The sequence below is a fragment of the Corvus moneduloides genome, chromosome 17 (genome assembly GCF_009650955.1).
Source record: "Corvus moneduloides isolate bCorMon1 chromosome 17, bCorMon1.pri, whole genome shotgun sequence".
NCBI classification, from domain to species: domain Eukaryota; kingdom Metazoa; phylum Chordata; class Aves; order Passeriformes; family Corvidae; genus Corvus; species Corvus moneduloides.
Window position 1 is genome coordinate 7,271,792 of NC_045492.1, and position 16,999 is coordinate 7,288,790.

Below are 16,999 nucleotides of genomic sequence, written 5' to 3' on the forward strand. Positions count from 1 at the left end.
AAACACTTGGATGAAACGTCACAGCAGACTTGGTGCCAGTCTGTTGGAGTGAGGCCAGGACATGTATTTGCCACTGATTTTGCTGGCTTTAGGGGTGTGCCACAGGCATCCTTTGCCTCTGTCTCACCTGCTAGAAGGCAACAGTAGGTAGGAAACACGTTCTTTTTTTGTATTTTCAGTAGTGGCTTCATGTAATGATGTTTTGGAAGAAGTTTAATAAAGGCCAAGGGCTGTGTGCTGGAGCAGATGGAATCGTGGTCGTGCTGGTCATGTACAGGTTTTGAGACAAAACTCAGGAAACCCTGTGACCAGCCAGCATGGGAGGAGGATGGATAAGGAAAATGAACATTTTGGGAACAGAAATGTCTCCTGGGTGCAGAGCAGCCTCAGGGACCAGTGTTCTACAGCCCATCGAGGTTGGATTCTGGGCAGGGGTTGCAAATCCATGTCCCAGTGTTTTCCCTTGGCACAAAGATGTGATGGGTTGCAGCTTGGCTGATGCATGGTGGCCAAGCATGCTGCTGACAGAGCAAAGCTGTGTGACTACTGATAGTAAATCATAAGCAGATTTAGGGTCTTGTCACCTCTTTCCTGGAAGAGGCAAGTCTTGTTCTGTCTTTCTGGGAAAGGACAAGGCTTGTTCTGGCAAGGGACAAGCAGCTGATGGGTCAGCACATCCCTCTGCTGCCAGTGCCCAGCTGATCAGTCCTTACTGGTTTGTGTGTGTGAGGGGCTGGACAGGGACCTCACGGGATGGACAGGGGTGCTCTCCTGGGAAGCTGCATCAGGGGCCTGGCAGGCACAGAGAGGCTGTTGGAGTTATCCACGGGATGGCCATGCTGGAAGAGGCATCTCTCCATAGTATCTCCTGCACCTCCCATGGCTGTGGAATGGTTTCCCATGAGGGTGCAGTGGGACCTCCTGCCATTGGGGTTGTCTCTTTTGCTGTTTGATGGTGCCTCAGTTGTCTCGTTGGACCAAGGAGAGTAAAAATGTGTCCCCTGTTTGTGGAGGAGGAGAGAGAGCTTTGGACAGACAGTAGCATTTGGAAATCCCATAGATTTGTTCTTGTGAAAGCTCTGATTTATGGGAGTTTGTTCTAGTTTCGATCCATCAACGAAGGTAAGTTAAAGGTCATCAAGTCTAAAATGAGTTTACAGTCAGTTCTTGGCAAGTCAGCATCTCCAGTGAGCCGAGGTATATCCATAACCTCCCCTCCACGAGAATGCTCCCGCCTGGCTTTGGCACTTGGACTAGCACTGAATTACAAACCCTCCCACGTGATGGATGCTGGAAATATTTAATGTATAATTTACTGCTTGCAGGGTGAGAGTGCCAAAGGGTCTGATGGACGCAGCCTGGGACCATGCCAGTGATCCAGGATGAGCACAGGGAGATGGATGCAGTGTGGTACCACATCTGTGTGATCTGGATTGGGCGCCGGGAGGTCGATCTCAGCTCTGTGGATAATGGAGGAAAAAACAGCCCTGAAAGCCAACCCGTGCTGCTAAACTGTAACTGCAGGGTTTGGAGTCTGTTCCCTTCTTGTTGGAGCAGTCTTGCTCTGCTGAGGCTCAGATGGATGGGAGTGACCTTCAGGAATAGCTGTGCTAATGTTTATTTTATCAGGACCCAGCTCCGAAGCAGTGGAGCTGCTGGTTATTTTTAACCCAGGCGCTGAGCAGCTGGACGCCTGGCGCAGCAGAGCCCAGTAACAAATGCTCTAAAGAGGGGCCCTGCATCATTGCTGGGCTGAGGAATGTTCCTGACAGGGAAGGCAGCGCTGGTTCGTGCTGTTAACTCCTTCAGGATTCCTTGGGGCTCCATGTGCTCTTGGCACTGGTGTTTAGGGGGTTGGTGCTGCCAGACTTGGGGCCCGGCATGGCCTCCACCCCTTGCCCTGAATGCAGGAGGAGAGAACCCCTATTCCTTTCTCTCCTGGAGCTCTTGCCCTGTCCCCATGCCACAGGGTGGGTGCTCTGCCCCTTGGGAAAGCTGCTTGGGCAACTCCTCATCCCTCCCTGTGCTAGACCCCACCTCCCCACTTCTATCCCTACTCTACCCCACAAGAGTCCCAGCCTACCCCACATGGATGCTGGGCAAGGAGTTGCTGGGTCCTGCTGTGGAGAGAGGAAGTGCAAGAAGAACCTTTTTGGGTTATGTTTGAGAAAAGCAGGACAGGGAGATGTGGTGGTTAAAGTTCCAAAGGGTAAGGGGAGATGGATCATGTGGTTCTCCTGGGGAGTTTTCTTGAAAGGCTTTATTGGCCAAACAATCTGCTGCTGCACGTGAGGCCTGGGCTCTGCTGTGCCCACTCCAGTTCCATGCTGGGAGCAGGAGCCGGGGCTGGGGCTGAGATGGGTCCTTGGCCTCCCATGGGGAAAGCAGAGCCAGGGTTTGGGGAGTTCTGGCCATGCTTGGGGAAGCAGCAACTGTGTCTGGAGCACTGCACATGGAGATTTTATCTCATCCTAAAGATAAACAGAAAGGGAAGTCAGAGAACGGGCTGTCCTTGGTGGGAAACGCTCCCAGCTGCCCATCCAGCCTGAGTCATGGCCGGGATGGGAGACAGCACAATGTCAGGGTGACTGGGACCAGCCAGTGTGAGCGGGGTCCTCCTGTCCCACAGACTGTCCCCCTGGGCCTGTGCGTCCCCTGGGGCTGCAGTGACTGTGGGACCCTGTCGGACACCACCATCTCTCTGATGGTTTTCATGGTGTTTGTTTGTAAGAGAAGGGAGGTTCCCACCCTGGTTGTGGGGAGGGTGTGGGAGGGCCCTTCTGGTATGGAAAGTGGTTTACCTTCAGTGAAGCTTTGACCCTGGTTCCAGGTGTGACACAAATCCCCACTCTCCTCCCGCATCCCTGTGCGGGATCCAGCTGCCCCTTCACCTGCCCCAGGCTGGGTGGACAGCTCTGCCCAGAGCCTGGGTGTGCAAGACCTGTTGGTTTGATCACTTGTAGTGTTCTCTCTCCAGTTCTTTGTGCACGATATGGAACCATTCCTGACAGGGGAGAAGTTACCTGGGAAGGTGCCTTGGGGGCTGAGTGCAGACCACCCTGAGAACACCAGACCAGGCTGATTTGGGGCACAGGGGTTGGCCAATGTGAGGCCAGTGTGGCTGCAGTGCCTGCCATGGCAATGACCTGCGTGCTGGGCTGGGAGAACTCACCTCCCACCCACATGGATGCTGGGCAAGGAGTTGCTGGGTCCTGCTGTGGAGAGAGGAAGTGCAAGAAGAGCCAGGTCTGGCTTTTAAAGTGAAAAATAGAGTTTTTATTCAGTGTTTGCATAGTTGATTCATATCAAGGTAATGTCCCATCCCTCCCTGCAGCATCTGCAGTGCCAGGACAGTTATCGAAGCCAATGCCCGGCTGTACCCAAGCAGGTTATTTGCAGTATTTATTTAGATTTGGTTTATAGGTATATGGTGCATAGACAGCTTTGTGCTCACAGTACAAAATCTCTCTCTATAGAGCTGCAGTCAGAGGATGGCAACGGCGGGGGCTGGAGGGGTCGTTCTGCTGCTGCCTCTATGGAAATGGGCTCTGTGTGCCAGGGCTGCCAGCACGGCACAGAGGAGGGGGCTGGCACGGGGGTCCCGGTGTGCCCAGTGCTGGGGGACAGGCGGGACAAGGATGTTCCACCCCACAGGGTGGGAGAACAGTGGTGAAGTGGGCGACTGCCACAGCAGCCTGCAGACCCCAGCAGCCCCTTTGTCGTGTCCATGCTCTCAGGGAGGAGCGTGGCATCACTGCCACTGTGCCAGGGTCAGGCTGGGCTCTGGCCATCATCCTTCTGGGGCCATCTTGGGCTAAAGCGGGTGGGGGGCCAGCGAGGCAGGGTTTCTGCAGCTGGAGGGCCACGGTAGCTGCTCACATGGGCTGGGGTGCGATGATGACGTTGCGGTAGCTTTTCACCCCCGTCAGCTGGTCACTCTCAAAGTCCACCATCAGCTTCTGCAGCCCCGACAGCCGCGGCATCAGATCCATCCGGAATTTGGCCTCCGCCTGCGGCTCCAGCGGCTCCTCACTGTGGGAGGGCAGGGAGTCATTGTGGCCCTTGTCCGAGCCCCTTGTCACCCTCCCAGGGCCCACGGTGCCGCAGGCCCCTGGTAAGCAGGGACCCTGTGGGGTGGCCCAACCCCTTCCCCAGTGAGGTGTGGGCTAGGGATGCTCTGAACAGGGACCAGCATAGCCCTGGCTCCTGCTGTGCCCCATGACTGCCCTCCCTGGGGGCTCCAGACACAAAAATCCACCCCATTCCCAACATCCCAGCCAGGTGAAGCAGGAAAAGCTCTTACAGCTCCTTGACAAAGTGCCCGTCGGTGAGGCCGGTGCCCTCCACCACGAACACGCAGCCATTCAGGGGCACCGCGAGGGGGTTCACCAGGCTGATCTCTGCCACCAGCTTCCGATTCTGCATCGGCTCTCCTAAAATCTGCAAGCAGGAAAGGTTGGACCCCAAGCACCACTGATCCTGGGAGCCATGGTGCTCCCCCTGCCTTGGGGCTGAGGCAGGACCATAGGAGGATGCAGGTCCCAGGGGATGCAGCCCTGCTCAGTTAAGCTCAGTGAAGCAGGACCTGCTGCCCAAGCCCCAGGGACAACCCCCCAAATGATCACAGCAACTCATTCCCCTCAGACCTGCCTGGGATGGGACATTGGACCCTTACCCTGATCTTGATCTTTGGATTCTCAACATAAATATCCCTGACAGCCACGAGGATGTCGCCTGTCTGGTGATCATTCAGGAGAGCCACCACCTTGATGAGGTTGTCCTGGGTCAGTTTGTCCCTGTACTCTTCGTACAGGATGCGCAGGGGCACCCTCTTCTCTGGAAGGGGAAGCAGAGAGGGGTCAACACCCACGGCAGCTCCAGCCCAGAACCCACAGTCCTGCACTGATACCCGGCTGCTGCGGGCATGGTTTGGGCTCCCCAGGAGCTTCTCCATGTGCCTTTCAAGGACAGGGGAACCGGGGTTCCTGCAGGGCTGGGGCTCCAATACTGAGGGCCAGAAGGGACGTTCAGGGTGTGGGGATGGGAAGGAGCCATGTCCCACGGCAAGGCTCCAGGGTCACACCTGCACCAGGGGTCCAGAGTGTCAGCCCTTGGCAGCCACTGTGGGCACTGGGAGGCAGCCTGGGCCCTGGCAGCTGCCCTCACTCAGCCCTCAGTGCTGTTTATCTGAAAGTCCTTCAGGGATGGGGCTGTCCAGGGGGAAGGACAGGGAAGGAGGCTGAAGGCAACCAGTGGCAGAGTTGCCTGGAACAAGGAGCCCAGAGTAGCTGTGACCATGAGAAATGGAGCCTGGCATTCCCAAGGCAGGATCTGAAGTGCCATAGCATCAGCTGAAGCTGTGGGGAGAGGAAGAAGCTTGGCTTCCCGCACTGGCACAAAGTGCTGGGGTGCCCTAAAGGATGCAGTCTGGGAAGTCCTGAGGTCTATATTCTGAGGCAGGAGCTGAGGGTAGAAGTTTCAGGAACTCGTAATTAGTGTTTCAGAGAAAATGATGATGGATCAACTTTTGGACAGGAATGTTAAGTACCCCAAAGGCCACAGGGCTCCTCTAGCAGGGTGAGCACGTGTCCCCACTCCCCCATCCAGCCCTGCAAAAGGTGCCAAGTACCTGCTAGTGCTTCTGCCAGCATGAGCAGAGGCACATCCCTCTCCCCTCCGTGGTGGCAAGAGCCAGCACATTCCTCATGCCTGTGAAGCAGCTCAACACCTGGCAGAGTGCCAAGCTCTTCGTTTTAGAGGACCAGTGAGGAGCAGGGCTCAGTGTAGGGTAAACATTTGGCTGTTCCAGGACAGCAGATGTGTGGACTTTCCAAACCCTGAAGGGTCTCTGGCAAACTCACATAGACCCAAACTTGTGCTTAACGACCAGATGGTGACATTCACGTGTGGCAGGGGCGAGGGAGGTTCAGGAACCATGCCAGGACAGCTCTGTAGTCGAATGCCCACCCAGGGAGACACCAAGAACTTCAGCACTGCTGGCCAGCAAACTCAGTGCTTCTCACTTCCTCCAGCCTGGGACCATGCACTCAGGGCTGAGCCGGGCCAGTCCTGCTTTCCCTGATTTGGGAAGATCCCACCAGAGAGCCCAGCCTAGCCCAAAGACTGTGGGAAAGCAGTAGGGATGCAGACCAGTGCCATGGAGCGTCTGGGGATGGCAGCCTGGGTGTGCCCAGCTCGCTCCCTTGGCATGACAGCTCCAGCAGTAGTGGTTTGTCCAGCTCCAAATGCATTTCCAGCTTCTTCCTGAGCAATTTCCTCATCCTCTCATAAAGATTAAAAATCCACAGTGGTCGTTAACTAAGGAGGATGTCCCCACCGAGCAGCTGAACACAGGCTGACCTGACCCCGGTCCTGGTGAAGCAACCCCTTCACCACCAGTGGGTCTCTTACCTGCCCTGGGCTCAATGTCGATGTCAGCTGGGTCCGTGAGGCCGCACAGGGGCCCGACGGTGCCGTTGTGGCTGGTGGCGCGGGCGCACAGCGTCACCCTGCAGACACGCTCCTCGTCTGTGTTGTTGCTGACGACGGCAAAGACATCGAAGTCGCTGCCCTTGTTTGCACCCTCTGACACCTTGATCCTGAGGTGCAGCCCCTCATCCTCCTCCCCGATGGACTTCTTCTGATGCTCTGCCTTCTCAAACACCGCCCGCTCCTCCTCAGACCCTGCAGTGCACAAAATCTCTGTGATTCCCTGGAGTACGGGGAGGGCCTGGTCTGGGCTGTTCTGCTCTGAGCCCTGAAGCCCTCCTGCTGTGGTTGTTTCCCAGCAGCGACATCCCTCCCTGCACATCTCTGCCCCTGAAACCCTCCATACCCTCCGGGTATTTGTAGTTGTGGGTGATGTCCTCCCGGCTGTCCCTGCCTACGCTCTTGGTGCTGATGTACTTCCCCACATCTGAGGATCGGATGCTCTGCTTCTCCATCCCGTCGCCCTGCACCACCCAGTACACCACGTCGGCGTTCACCTCCGCAAAGATGAAGGGGATGTCGTACTTGAGCTGCATGTCACCCTCTTTGATGGCTTTGACGGGGGCTGGCCCGCAGCAGTAAACTCCTGCATGGAGTAGAGCCACTGTCACCACCCCAGGGTTCAGCCACAAGGGGTGGCTGTGGTGGGGAGACCCAGCGCTGTCAGGGTGTGAGGTGGATGGAGCTTCTGTGTGGAGCACGTTGTACCTTCACTCTTCTCCTGGGGCGTCGGGTCCAGCGCCTGCCACCCATCATAGCCAGCTGCCAGGTCTGGACGGGCCATCCATGACTCCACCCAGCAGTGGAAGTTCCTGCAAGGGAAACCAGGAGGTAGAAGTCTCAGCTTCCCCCAGCACCTGCCAGGCTCTGGAGAAGGGGCAGAAGTAGCCCAGGGGTGGCAGACTGGGGTCCTGCCATGCCACTCACCAGATCTTGTCCCAGGATGATCTCTCCTGCTCCCCCTTCTCGTTGACGTAGCGGTCAATGGTCAGGTTGGCATTTGTGTCATGGGCTGAGTTGTAGTTGGTCACCACCCGGCTGGGGACTCCCAGGCACCGCATGACTGCGGGGAGCAGGGCAGGGTGAGATGGGCCCAGGTTTGCACCACTCCCATCCCACAGAGCCCCACGTTTGAACAGCTCCTGCCCTTCCCTTTGCCTGCCAAAGGGGTGCCTGAAGAGTGATCCCCAGGAGAAGCCAGTGCACGGGCAAGCTGGGTGGCACCTGGCTCTGACAGCCTGACGGGTTTGATATTGCAGCAAAAAAAAAAGGCACAAAAAGCGTCTGTGAGAGCTTTAGAGCTACTGTGGGCAGCCGTGCTGAACCCCAGATTTCACCTCCCAGCTGTCTTTCACTGTGCAGGGAGCTCCCCAGGGAGCAGGGAGGCAGTTACAGTGCTTCAAAGGAAGGCTATAAACTCTGCGAGTCGCTGGAAATCCACTTTAGTTTTCTGCTATTTCTCTCCTCTAAAGAGGGTCTCGTCTGTCTGTGACACATCAATGCTCTCGCAGGCAGAGTTTTTCTTGGGGCAAAGCTGCACGAGCATATGTGAATGTTTCCCAGCAGCTGCCCGTCAGGAATTGTTCTCCTCTTTTTCCCCTGTCTGACTGCCCTGGTGGCCATGACATTATTTTGATCTCAGTGGATTCATGACTTTATTGCAAACTTGGCCTTAAAGCCACTTCCCTCACCCCAGCCTGCCCCAGTCCCTCCCTTGCTGCCTGGCCAGAGAGGCAGTGCTGAGTTTAAAAAATTTCTATTATTTTTTCCCTCTATTTCCTGACAAACTAGAGCAACAGAGAGCTAATTGCAGAGGAATCATTGCAGGCTGATTGCAGCTCTTCCCTCTGGATGCAGCACCAGGAATGGATGGAGGGTAGGGGCTGGGGTGGGAGATTGGGGGGAGATGGGTGACCCTGTCCTGTGGGGAAGGGGAGACCAGAGGCATCTGCTCTCACCCGTGCACGCCACAGCAGCAAAGACCCAGCACTGGCCATACTTGACTGGCTGGCACCCAAATTTCTTCCACCTCTTGAGAATATCCACACTCCCAATCCAGGCCATGGGGCTCATCCCATCCTCGTAGCGGTTGTCCCACCGCCCAAACAGCACCCCCCGGTCCTCGTCATTACAGTTTACCTGTGGCAGGAGAAAAGAGGAGGAATGGAGGGGCAGGAACAGGCGGGGGAAGGAGAGAGAGAGCCTTTGCCCCATTCACATGCCCTGTCACCCACATTAGCATCCTGTATCCATGCAAGAGCTTGATGGGATGCGGGTGGACATGCTGCAAATTAGGGATGAATTTTAGAAACACATCCTCCTGCCTGGGAATTTGGGAGTGATTACCCAAAGCCGCTCCTGGAATGCTCTGTGCCCACCCCTGCTATTTGTTTCCTCTGGAAAGGTTCTTATACATATAGGAGCAGTAACAGGGAAAGGATGTAAAGGGGACAGGAAACACCCCAGAGAAGGAAAATGGTGTTAATTGGGGGGGGGGTTGATGGGGTGACAAATGCTGTCTGTCACAGCTGTAGCTGGGGGGGCGTTTGCACCCCAGGGAATGTGGGGTGCTGGGGCCACCCTGCCGGGTGCACCCCAGACTCACCATGGCGCTCACCACCCTGCCAATGTACACGGGGTCATTGCGGCGGGAGCAATCCCGGTTCTGGTCCCTCAGGTGTTTGGGGTTTATGTCCAGCATGTTGAGGCAGATGTCTAAGATCTCATCCTCGAACTGGTGGAGAGCAGGGAGAAAAGGTTGTGTGAGGTCCCCACAGGGGCTCTGCCACCTCTGTCCTCCCTCTCTGGCTCAGGGATGTCCCTGCCAGCAGAACATGCTGGGTATGGGGGTCACACCTCCTCAGGGTCCCCTCCCCCGCCAGCATCTGCTGAGTGACGTCCCCACTGTCCCCACTCAGCCTGTGAAGCCCCTGGGTGACCTCCTGCCTACATACTGTAGCTTCCTGTAACCGCACGGGGGTCAGGGCATGGACCTGACCTCCGGGAAAACCTATTTCCCATCACAGCTGAGTCACAGCCCTTCCTTGAATTGAGGCGCTGGTCCTGTGGAGGCCACGGGCACCCCCACTCCTGCAGGCACTCAGCCCTTTGCTCGGGAGGGCGGCTGAGCAACCCCTGTGCCCCGGGGACTGCTGCTCGGGGTGTGGGCGCTGCCTTATCGGCACCCCTGGCACAGTGCCCGGGAATGCCTTATCAGGAATGGGCTCCTGGCACAGCAGGGCCACCCCGATTAGGAACACATGGCCATGGGGCCCCCAGGAGCCATGGGGAAACATTCCCCTTGTCTTGCCACACCTTTAATTCAGCACATTCCCTCTCGGAAATGGGATTCCAGTTTCTTTGACCCAGAGCTGGCCTCCAGGGTGCTGACAGCATTTGGGGTGCATGTCTGTGAGGGGCACACACGTGGCACCAGTCCCTGTGTCCTGCAGCACCAGAGCTGCACGGCCTGGATCAGCCAGGGGTCCCAAGGGTCCCGGGAGGCCTTGCCCACTCACCTGGCCAAAGTTCCACGGGATGGAGAAGATGTAATCACAGGTACCCTGGTAGATAAGCCCGTGCTGGGACAGGACATACTCACGTCGCTCGTTCTCGTCACGCATGAAAACGGTGTCCTCTGTGGGAACAGCAAGTGATGAGGACAGGGTTCTGCCCTGCACATACAGCTTCCTGACCCCCTCCCTGTGGATGGATCCGGTGGGAAATGAGGCACCAGGGGCTGGAACTACTCATGCCTTAAACAGCTGCTGGGGAATTTCAGCCCAGGTTGATTAGAGTGGATGGGAAAACTGCAGCGGGTTTGTGGCTTGCTTTTCATTCTTTCTCATGTCTCTGTCTTTCCTCCCTTTTATTTAATGGAGATGGATGTTTCCTCAGGAGGGGAGACCTCCCTGGGGGTGCAGTGAGCAGTGGGAGTGGGCGTGCTGGCTCAGAACAGCCAAAGCCATTTCATTCGCAGCAGCTCCTGCTGTGGAAATCAACATTTACTGGAAATGTTTGCAGAAGGAAACCCCACACGTCCACCCCCAGTGCTCAGCACAGCCCTGGTTGAGCAGGGCTTCCTATGGCCCCTTATCTCTGCAGATCCAGCATGGGACGTTTCAGATCCAGGAAACCAGCCAGTCCAGGAGCAGGGGAAGGACAAGGAGAGAGGAAAATCCCAGGGCTGTTAAACCTTACAGCACGGAGCCAAACTTCCCTCTGGGTCTGGCTGCCCAAATTTCACCTGGACAGTGATACCCTGTCAATGAGTCCATAGCTGGGTGCCTGGGTGAGGATGGGTGGGAATGGGCAAGGTGGGGGCAATTAGGGACAACTGGGGGCAAGTAGGGGCATTTAGAGGCTTTTCCCCTGTCCCCTGCCTGCCCAGGAGCTGGCACCAGGGACTGCCCAGGGCTTTACACCAGCACCACAGTGGTGGGCACCATGTGGTGGGGGCAGCCTGGACAGGGCATTGGGTGTTTGGGGTGGTGGCAAAGGCGCTGTGTGTGTTGTAGGGTGAGGATGGTGCTCTTGGCCCTGACCTATTGCAGGGATTGTGTGGAGATGGAAGAAAAGGGAGGGTTTCTGCTTAGATCTGAGCTCAGAACAGGGCTTAGGATACCTGGGATCTGCAGTGGGATGAGACCTGTGGGGGTGATGCTTGGGGAGCATCTTGTGTTTGCCTGAACCTTGGGATCCCTGGACTCAGAGAGGTGAAAGCCCACCTGGGTGCCAGGGGTTGAAGAGCAGGACAAAGTCCCCAATTTGGAAGCTGGAGCCCTGGTAGTCAGTGCGGGTCTCCAGGGTCATGCTGTAGCGGCCGATGCAGGCGTTGGGTGGGGAGCAGAGGGAGACAGAAAGGGACTCCCCGTCCTGCTGCTGGTTCACGGCGCTCCAGCACGATTCCTCCGGGCAGTCAGTCATGACAAAGTGGAAGCTGGTTCCTGATGTCTCATTGGGGCACGGCCCTGTCAAGAAGGAGTAGGTCAGTTCTCCCATTGCTCCAGGGCCCCTGGAAGCCCCCTGCCATGGAGGCTGCACCAAGGGGACCTGCTCCAAGCCCCCCTCCCCTGCGGCAGCTGCCTGGATCTTGGCTGTCACAGTCTGGGAACATTCACCCTGTGGTTTGTCAGGTACTGAGGGCCCAGCTGAGGGGAGCTCAGCCACATCTCTCACTGTTTGGGAAGGGACAGATTCGCCCTGTGAGCATCCCTGGGCCAGCAGAGCACAGGGGGTGCTTGCCCTGGTGGTCACCCCAGAGCCAGGTGTCTGTTCTCAGCTGCACCCGCTCCTGCCTCTCCTCTGAGCAGAGCTGTTGAGTCCCTGTACCCACACAGCCCGGTCCTGCCAGAGCCCACAGTATGGGGGCTGGCAGACCCCCGCCACGAAACCCCAGACCCCCGTCACTGGGTGCCCCAGGATGTGTGTGCAGCCTCAGGCGTTGCTGCAAACATCCCATGACTAGGGATGACCTCAGTGGCCAAAGCGCCGAGCCTGGGACAGTGTGATCCTCGCTGGCCCCTCCAAGCTGCAGCCATGGCCAAGCCACCTGCACCGAGCCAGCTCCAGACCCGCTCCCCGGAGCGGTGACGCCCAGCCCGGCCGCGCAGCTCCCTGGCCATGCAGTGCCTGGCCGGCAGCCGAGGCAGCGGTGCCACTGCTGTCCACTCACCCGGCCGGAGCACAGCCCCGGCTGGTTCCCCACCAGCCCGCGCCCACAGTGTGGGCGGGACGCCAGGCCAGTCACCAAAAATACTCGTGAACTCATGGAAGTGACACAGTTTCTCCTCCCGGGGAGGCTGGGGCTGAGCTCACGGTGTCCTTTCGGCAAGAGCCAGCCCGGGGCTGCTGTAGGAGCCTGTCCCCCTCCTCCTCCTCCTCCTCCTGCCTCCACAGCCCACATCATCCCCATGGACTCCAGCACCTGAATGGGGCTCTGCCAACACGGCTACTGCAAAAACACAGCTCTGTTTTCACTCTATTCTTCCTCCCCTCTTTCTTGTGGGAGGCGGCACATGACCTCTGTAGCTTTGTTGTCCCAGGATGGGGGGACAGGTCTGGCAGTCCTTGCCTTGCCAGGTCCTGCCCCAGTGAGGAATGTGCTGGGGCCGGTGGGGTGGCACTGCCTCGTGCCTCTGCGAGCAGCAAAGCACCTTTGCCCCCTTTCTGCAAGCGCTGGCGCTGGGCTCCAGCCCAGAGGAGCCTCTGCCAGCCTGTGCCTTGGCCTGGGAGGCTGTGCCTGTGGCTACTCCCCCTGCAAAACCAGCCCGGGACTGCCTGGCTGTAGCATGGCCTGGAGAAGCCCGGGGGTGGGAGTGGGTGGGCAGCCCCCATGGGGCTGCTAGGGCACCGAGGGGGCTGCTGGTTTAGGGTGAAGCTGGGAGGTGCTGGGTTTTGTTTTGTCACCAGAGCTTTTGGGATGGAAAAAGGAGAGTTTTACTCTACGAGGAAACTTGGGTGCAGTTTTACTTTGAATTCTGGCCGGGTTGACTCAGCATGGTGCCTCAGCCCCAAAATAGCGCCTGCCTGAGAAATAGTTTCCTCTCACTTTGCTCTGAGCTGGCGGGCCCGAGCCCCTGCCCGGCGGCTGCACCCAGCCCTGGCTGTGACAGCCACAGCCCAGCCCTGGCCTGGCTCAGGGGGCTGTGCTGGGGAAGCTCCATGGGAACATTTCCTTTCTCCAGTGTTCGTGTTTCCTGAGCAAACCTCGCTCTGGGGATGTCTGAGGGGCAGCAGGGCTGGGTGTAAAGCCCATCAGCAGAAATGCTGTGATACCCCTGCCTGAAAAGATACACTTTACTGACGTTTCTCAGAGGGGCAGGAGGGGTGGGCAGGATCCTGGCCGCAGCCAAGGTACTTGCTGGTGAGCTGGAAGCTCTGGCATGCCCTGAGTCTGGCTCGACCGTGGGAGGAGGATGGGGAGGAAGTGATGATGCTGGTGGCTTCTTGTTTTATTTTTTTATCACTTCTCTTCCACTTTCATTAAGGAGATGAGTTTCTACCTCTTTTTCTGGTTCTGATATAAAAGCTGTGCACAGCGCCAGCCTCTGCCAGGCAGGAAACAGGGACTGTGTGACACGGGGCAGGTGCCGTGGTGCAGCCCCCGTGGGAGCACAGGTGAGCCCTGCGGCAGGGGCAGAGGGTGGTGACACCTACACAGCCCTCCCTCGCGACACGAACGTGGCGGCACTCACCAGTCGCGACGTTGAAGGCGAGTTTGTCCACGCCCTCCTCGTAGCCGCGGCCCGAGAAGCGCAGGGTGATGGTGAAGGGCTGCCCCCGCCGCACCACCAGCACCTTGCAGCCCATGTCCGCCGTCCGGTGCTCCTGCCCGTTGCGGTCGCAGTGCAGGTCCCATGTCTCCAGCACCAGCTCTGCAAAGGCAGCGGCACATACAGCTCTGACCCTGGGACCCGCCACGCAGCCCCGACGCTTGGGAAGGAGGGGTGGCTGTCGCCCACCCCGAGCCCTGGGTTGGGACCTCGGAGAGGGGTCTGAGCCTACCCACCCACACTGCCCTGTGCTTCCAGATGTCTCTGGCAGAGCATCTCTCCAGGAGGGCACTGTGACCGTGCCACACTCTGAGCATCCCTCAGGAGCGCTCTGAGGGCTGGGCTCCCATCGTGTGCTGTGAGAGGGGCACAGCTTTGGCAGCCGAGCTCACAGCGACTTTTTGCCCTCCTGATCCAGCGCTGTGCTGTGTTGTGCCGTGGAGCTGCCTCTGTGGTATCACATGTGCTGCCAGAGCTGTGCTGGGCCTGTGTCTCACAGCACCCAGCACTGGAGCAAAGTCCAGCGCTCAGCTCTGCTCTCAGGGGGCCTTTCACTGGCTTTCACTTTCACTTTGCTGTCGGTGTGCCCCCACCCCAAGCATGCGCTGCTGACTGAGCCCAGGAATGTCCAGGACGATCCTGTGCCTCAGCCAGGCCTCCAGCAGCTTTACTGTGCTGCAGCTGCTGACAAATTGGTGAGAGCAAGTGTAGATTCGGTGACAGAGGGTGTCTGATGCCCCGGACATGTGCAGGCTGCTCTGCTCTGCTCACAGCCCAGGCAGGGCTATGTGCTGGAGCACCAGCAGCCACTTCCCCACTGCCCCAGGCGCTGTGCTGGAGCAATGAGATGTCGTTCATCATCACTTGAGGCCACTGACCCCTGACTGCTCTGTGGTGACGTATTAATCACCAGAATAAGAAAAAGCATTCTGTGCAGGAGAGCACACAGCAAGCTCAGCGCCAGCGAGGGACTGGGTAGATCAATGGGCAATATTCGGTTTGCTGCCCCATGCCACGGCTCTCCCTGGCCATGCCCTTCCCAGTACCAGCTCTGGCAGTCACCAAACCCTCCTTGGACCGGTGCCAAATGGGAACAGCAGCCCATGAACTCACCATTCCCAAAGCTAAATGAAAACACTGCTCCTGGCTTTCTGGGCAAGGTGACTCTGCAGTATGGGCCCAGTGGAGGGCAGTGGGATTGTCACTGTCCCCACCACGATGTAAGAGCTGCTCAAACTGTCCATAACTAAGGGCAAGGTCCCTGCAGCCAGTCCATGGGAACTGTGAAGTGGGGACAGAGCACAGACAAGTCCTCTCCCTCACTGCCTCTCCCTCTGTGAGCAGCACAGCCCTGTGCTACGGAACACGGACTGCACAAGTGGAATCACATGGTTAACATGGAACCAAACTTGCTGACAATAAGCATGTTCAGAGAACAGGACCAGAGCTCCTCCTTGTCCCAGTCACCCTGGGGTGTTCATCCTCAGCAGATTTAGCAAAAAGCAGATTTCTCAAAGCACAAGTGCCTCTACCCAAACCAATGGGTGCCAAGAGATGGGTGGGAAGGGCGCTGAGGGGCTGCAAGTGGTAGCAGGATCCTGGGCACCCAGGAGCAGGAGCTGCCTAGTGTGTTCGGGACAAGAGGACACAGTGTTAAGCTGTGCCAGGGGAAGTTTAGGCTGGACATTAGGAAAAAATTCTTCACAGAAAGAGTGATTGGGCATTGAAATGGGCTGCCCAGGGAGATGGTGGAGCCACCGTCCCTGGAGGTATTTAAAAAAAGACTGGATGTGGCACTTAGTGCCAGGGTCTAGTTGACAAGGTGGTGTTAGGTCATAGGTTGGACTTAATGCTCTCAAAGGTCTTTTCCAACCTAGTTAATTCTGTGATTCTGTAGCGGCTCAGCTTGTGTCTGGGTCAGTATCTGACCCGAGGGACCTGCGTTGGTATTGCTACAGCAGTGCTGGGAGCCAGGACAGCCTGCGGCACTGTGGCACAGCAGAGCAGAGTGATGCCGTCTCACCCAGAAGGCTGCGTGCCTGTGGGAATCACACGGACCCATTTCCTGGGACTTCGGGGGCAGCTGTGTGGGAGCTGAGGGCTGTCTCTACCCTGACGAGCCAAGCGTGCATGATTCCCGAAGCGCAGAAGCTCTTTTTCTGCCTGAGCCTCCTGAAATCCCCTCACCCTGCCAGGACGTGGGCACACGCTCCCGGCCCAGTTGTCCACCCTCCTCTACCGGGAAAGCTTTAAATAGCACCAAACTTCATTCTGCGGGTACTGGCGACACCCAGCCCGGGGGAGAGTCGGGAGGGAAGGGCACAGCCATGCCCCGCACGGACCCTGCTAGGTTTTTTATCGCCGTCCCGCTTTAGTCTTTCCCGTTCCGCATCGCCCTTGACTTCGGCTGAGGCTCAGGGACCGGCTCTAGCCCCAGGCGAGCAGGGAGCGGCGCGGGGGCACCAAGCGCCGGCTGGGGCGGGGATGCGGCCGGTCGGGACTCCCCGCGGAGCGGGACCGAGCCCGGCACCTGCGGGGGTTCGCTCCGCGGTCCTACCTTCGGCCATGGTGCCGGCGCTGGGCGGTGCGGGTGCTGCCGGCGCCGCCGCTGGTGCACGTCCTGGTACCTGTCCCGGTTCCGCTGGCAGTGCTGTCGGTGCCGATGCCGGTCCTTGTCGCGGTCCGGATGCCGGGGGAGCTGCCCCTCACCACCCGCTGTCCGGCCCCACCGCCCGTCCCATTTATCCCGCCCGCCCCCCGCGCACCCACCCCTCTCCCCTCCACCCCCCCCGCGGCCGGGCCGGCGCAGGGAAGAAAGGAAAAACAGTTTCGAGGAAACGGGCGGGTTTAGGTCCCACCTATTGAAAACAACAACCAAAAAAAAAAAAAAAAGATAAAAGAAAAAGAAAAAAAAGGAAAAGCAGCAGGCCCCCGCGCCCCCCGGGTTGGCCCCACCCGAGTCTCCCGGGACCCCACAGCCCCGGGGTAGGAGATGACCGCGCTGCCGATCAAGAGGAGGGGTGAACAAGGGGGCGGAGGGGGGCTGCGTGGCTTCCAGCAAAGTGCCAGGACTCGGGACTGTTTTCTCCTTATAAAGTTCTCTCCCTCCTCTGGCTGCGTCCCCATCCTGGCCAGTCCTGGTGGGATGTGATTGTTGGGAATCGCATCCCCTTCCCGTAGCTGCATCCCTGAGAGATGGAATCTGGAGGGAAAATGTGTTGAAAACTTTGCTGCTG

The 16,999-nt window shown here is 58.1% G+C and overlaps 1 protein-coding gene across 2 annotated transcripts; it reads right to left on the minus strand.

Annotated features, from left to right (window-relative positions):
• Positions 1-3,249: 3,249 nt before the first annotated feature.
• TGM2 (transglutaminase 2) lies at positions 3,250-16,493 on the minus strand. 2 transcript variants are annotated; one of them, XM_032127099.1, is made up of 13 exons: positions 16,321-16,493; positions 13,686-13,865; positions 11,217-11,459; positions 10,008-10,126; positions 9,095-9,223; positions 8,448-8,628; positions 7,417-7,552; positions 7,198-7,301; positions 6,836-7,075; positions 6,412-6,684; positions 4,676-4,836; positions 4,304-4,440; positions 3,250-4,032 (listed from the first exon to the last, which is right to left on the minus strand). In XM_032127099.1, exons 1-13 carry the CDS (start codon positions 16,328-16,330, stop codon positions 3,876-3,878), a joined length of 2,070 nt encoding a protein of 689 aa, XP_031982990.1. In that variant the 5' UTR covers positions 16,331-16,493; the 3' UTR covers positions 3,250-3,875. The 2 variants fall into 2 exon arrangements, with proteins under 2 accessions (XP_031982990.1, XP_031982989.1); XM_032127098.1 differs by lacking the exon at positions 16,321-16,493 and adding an exon at positions 14,000-14,170.
• Between the last annotated feature and the right edge of the window lie 506 nt (positions 16,494-16,999).

Bases quoted from the DNA above. Each gene is read 5' to 3' on its own strand.
- TGM2 (XM_032127098.1), bottom strand. From the start codon at position 14,039: ATGCTCTGCCAGAGACATCTGGAAGCACAGGGCAGTGTGG. The intron at 8,629-9,094 runs GTGAGTCTGGGG...CTCCTGCCACAG, and splicing joins GCAGGGTGGTGAGCGCCATG to GTAAACTGTAATGACGAGGA. The intron at 6,685-6,835 runs GTATGGAGGGTT...TGTGCACTGCAG, and splicing joins CAACTACAAATACCCGGAGG to GGTCTGAGGAGGAGCGGGCG.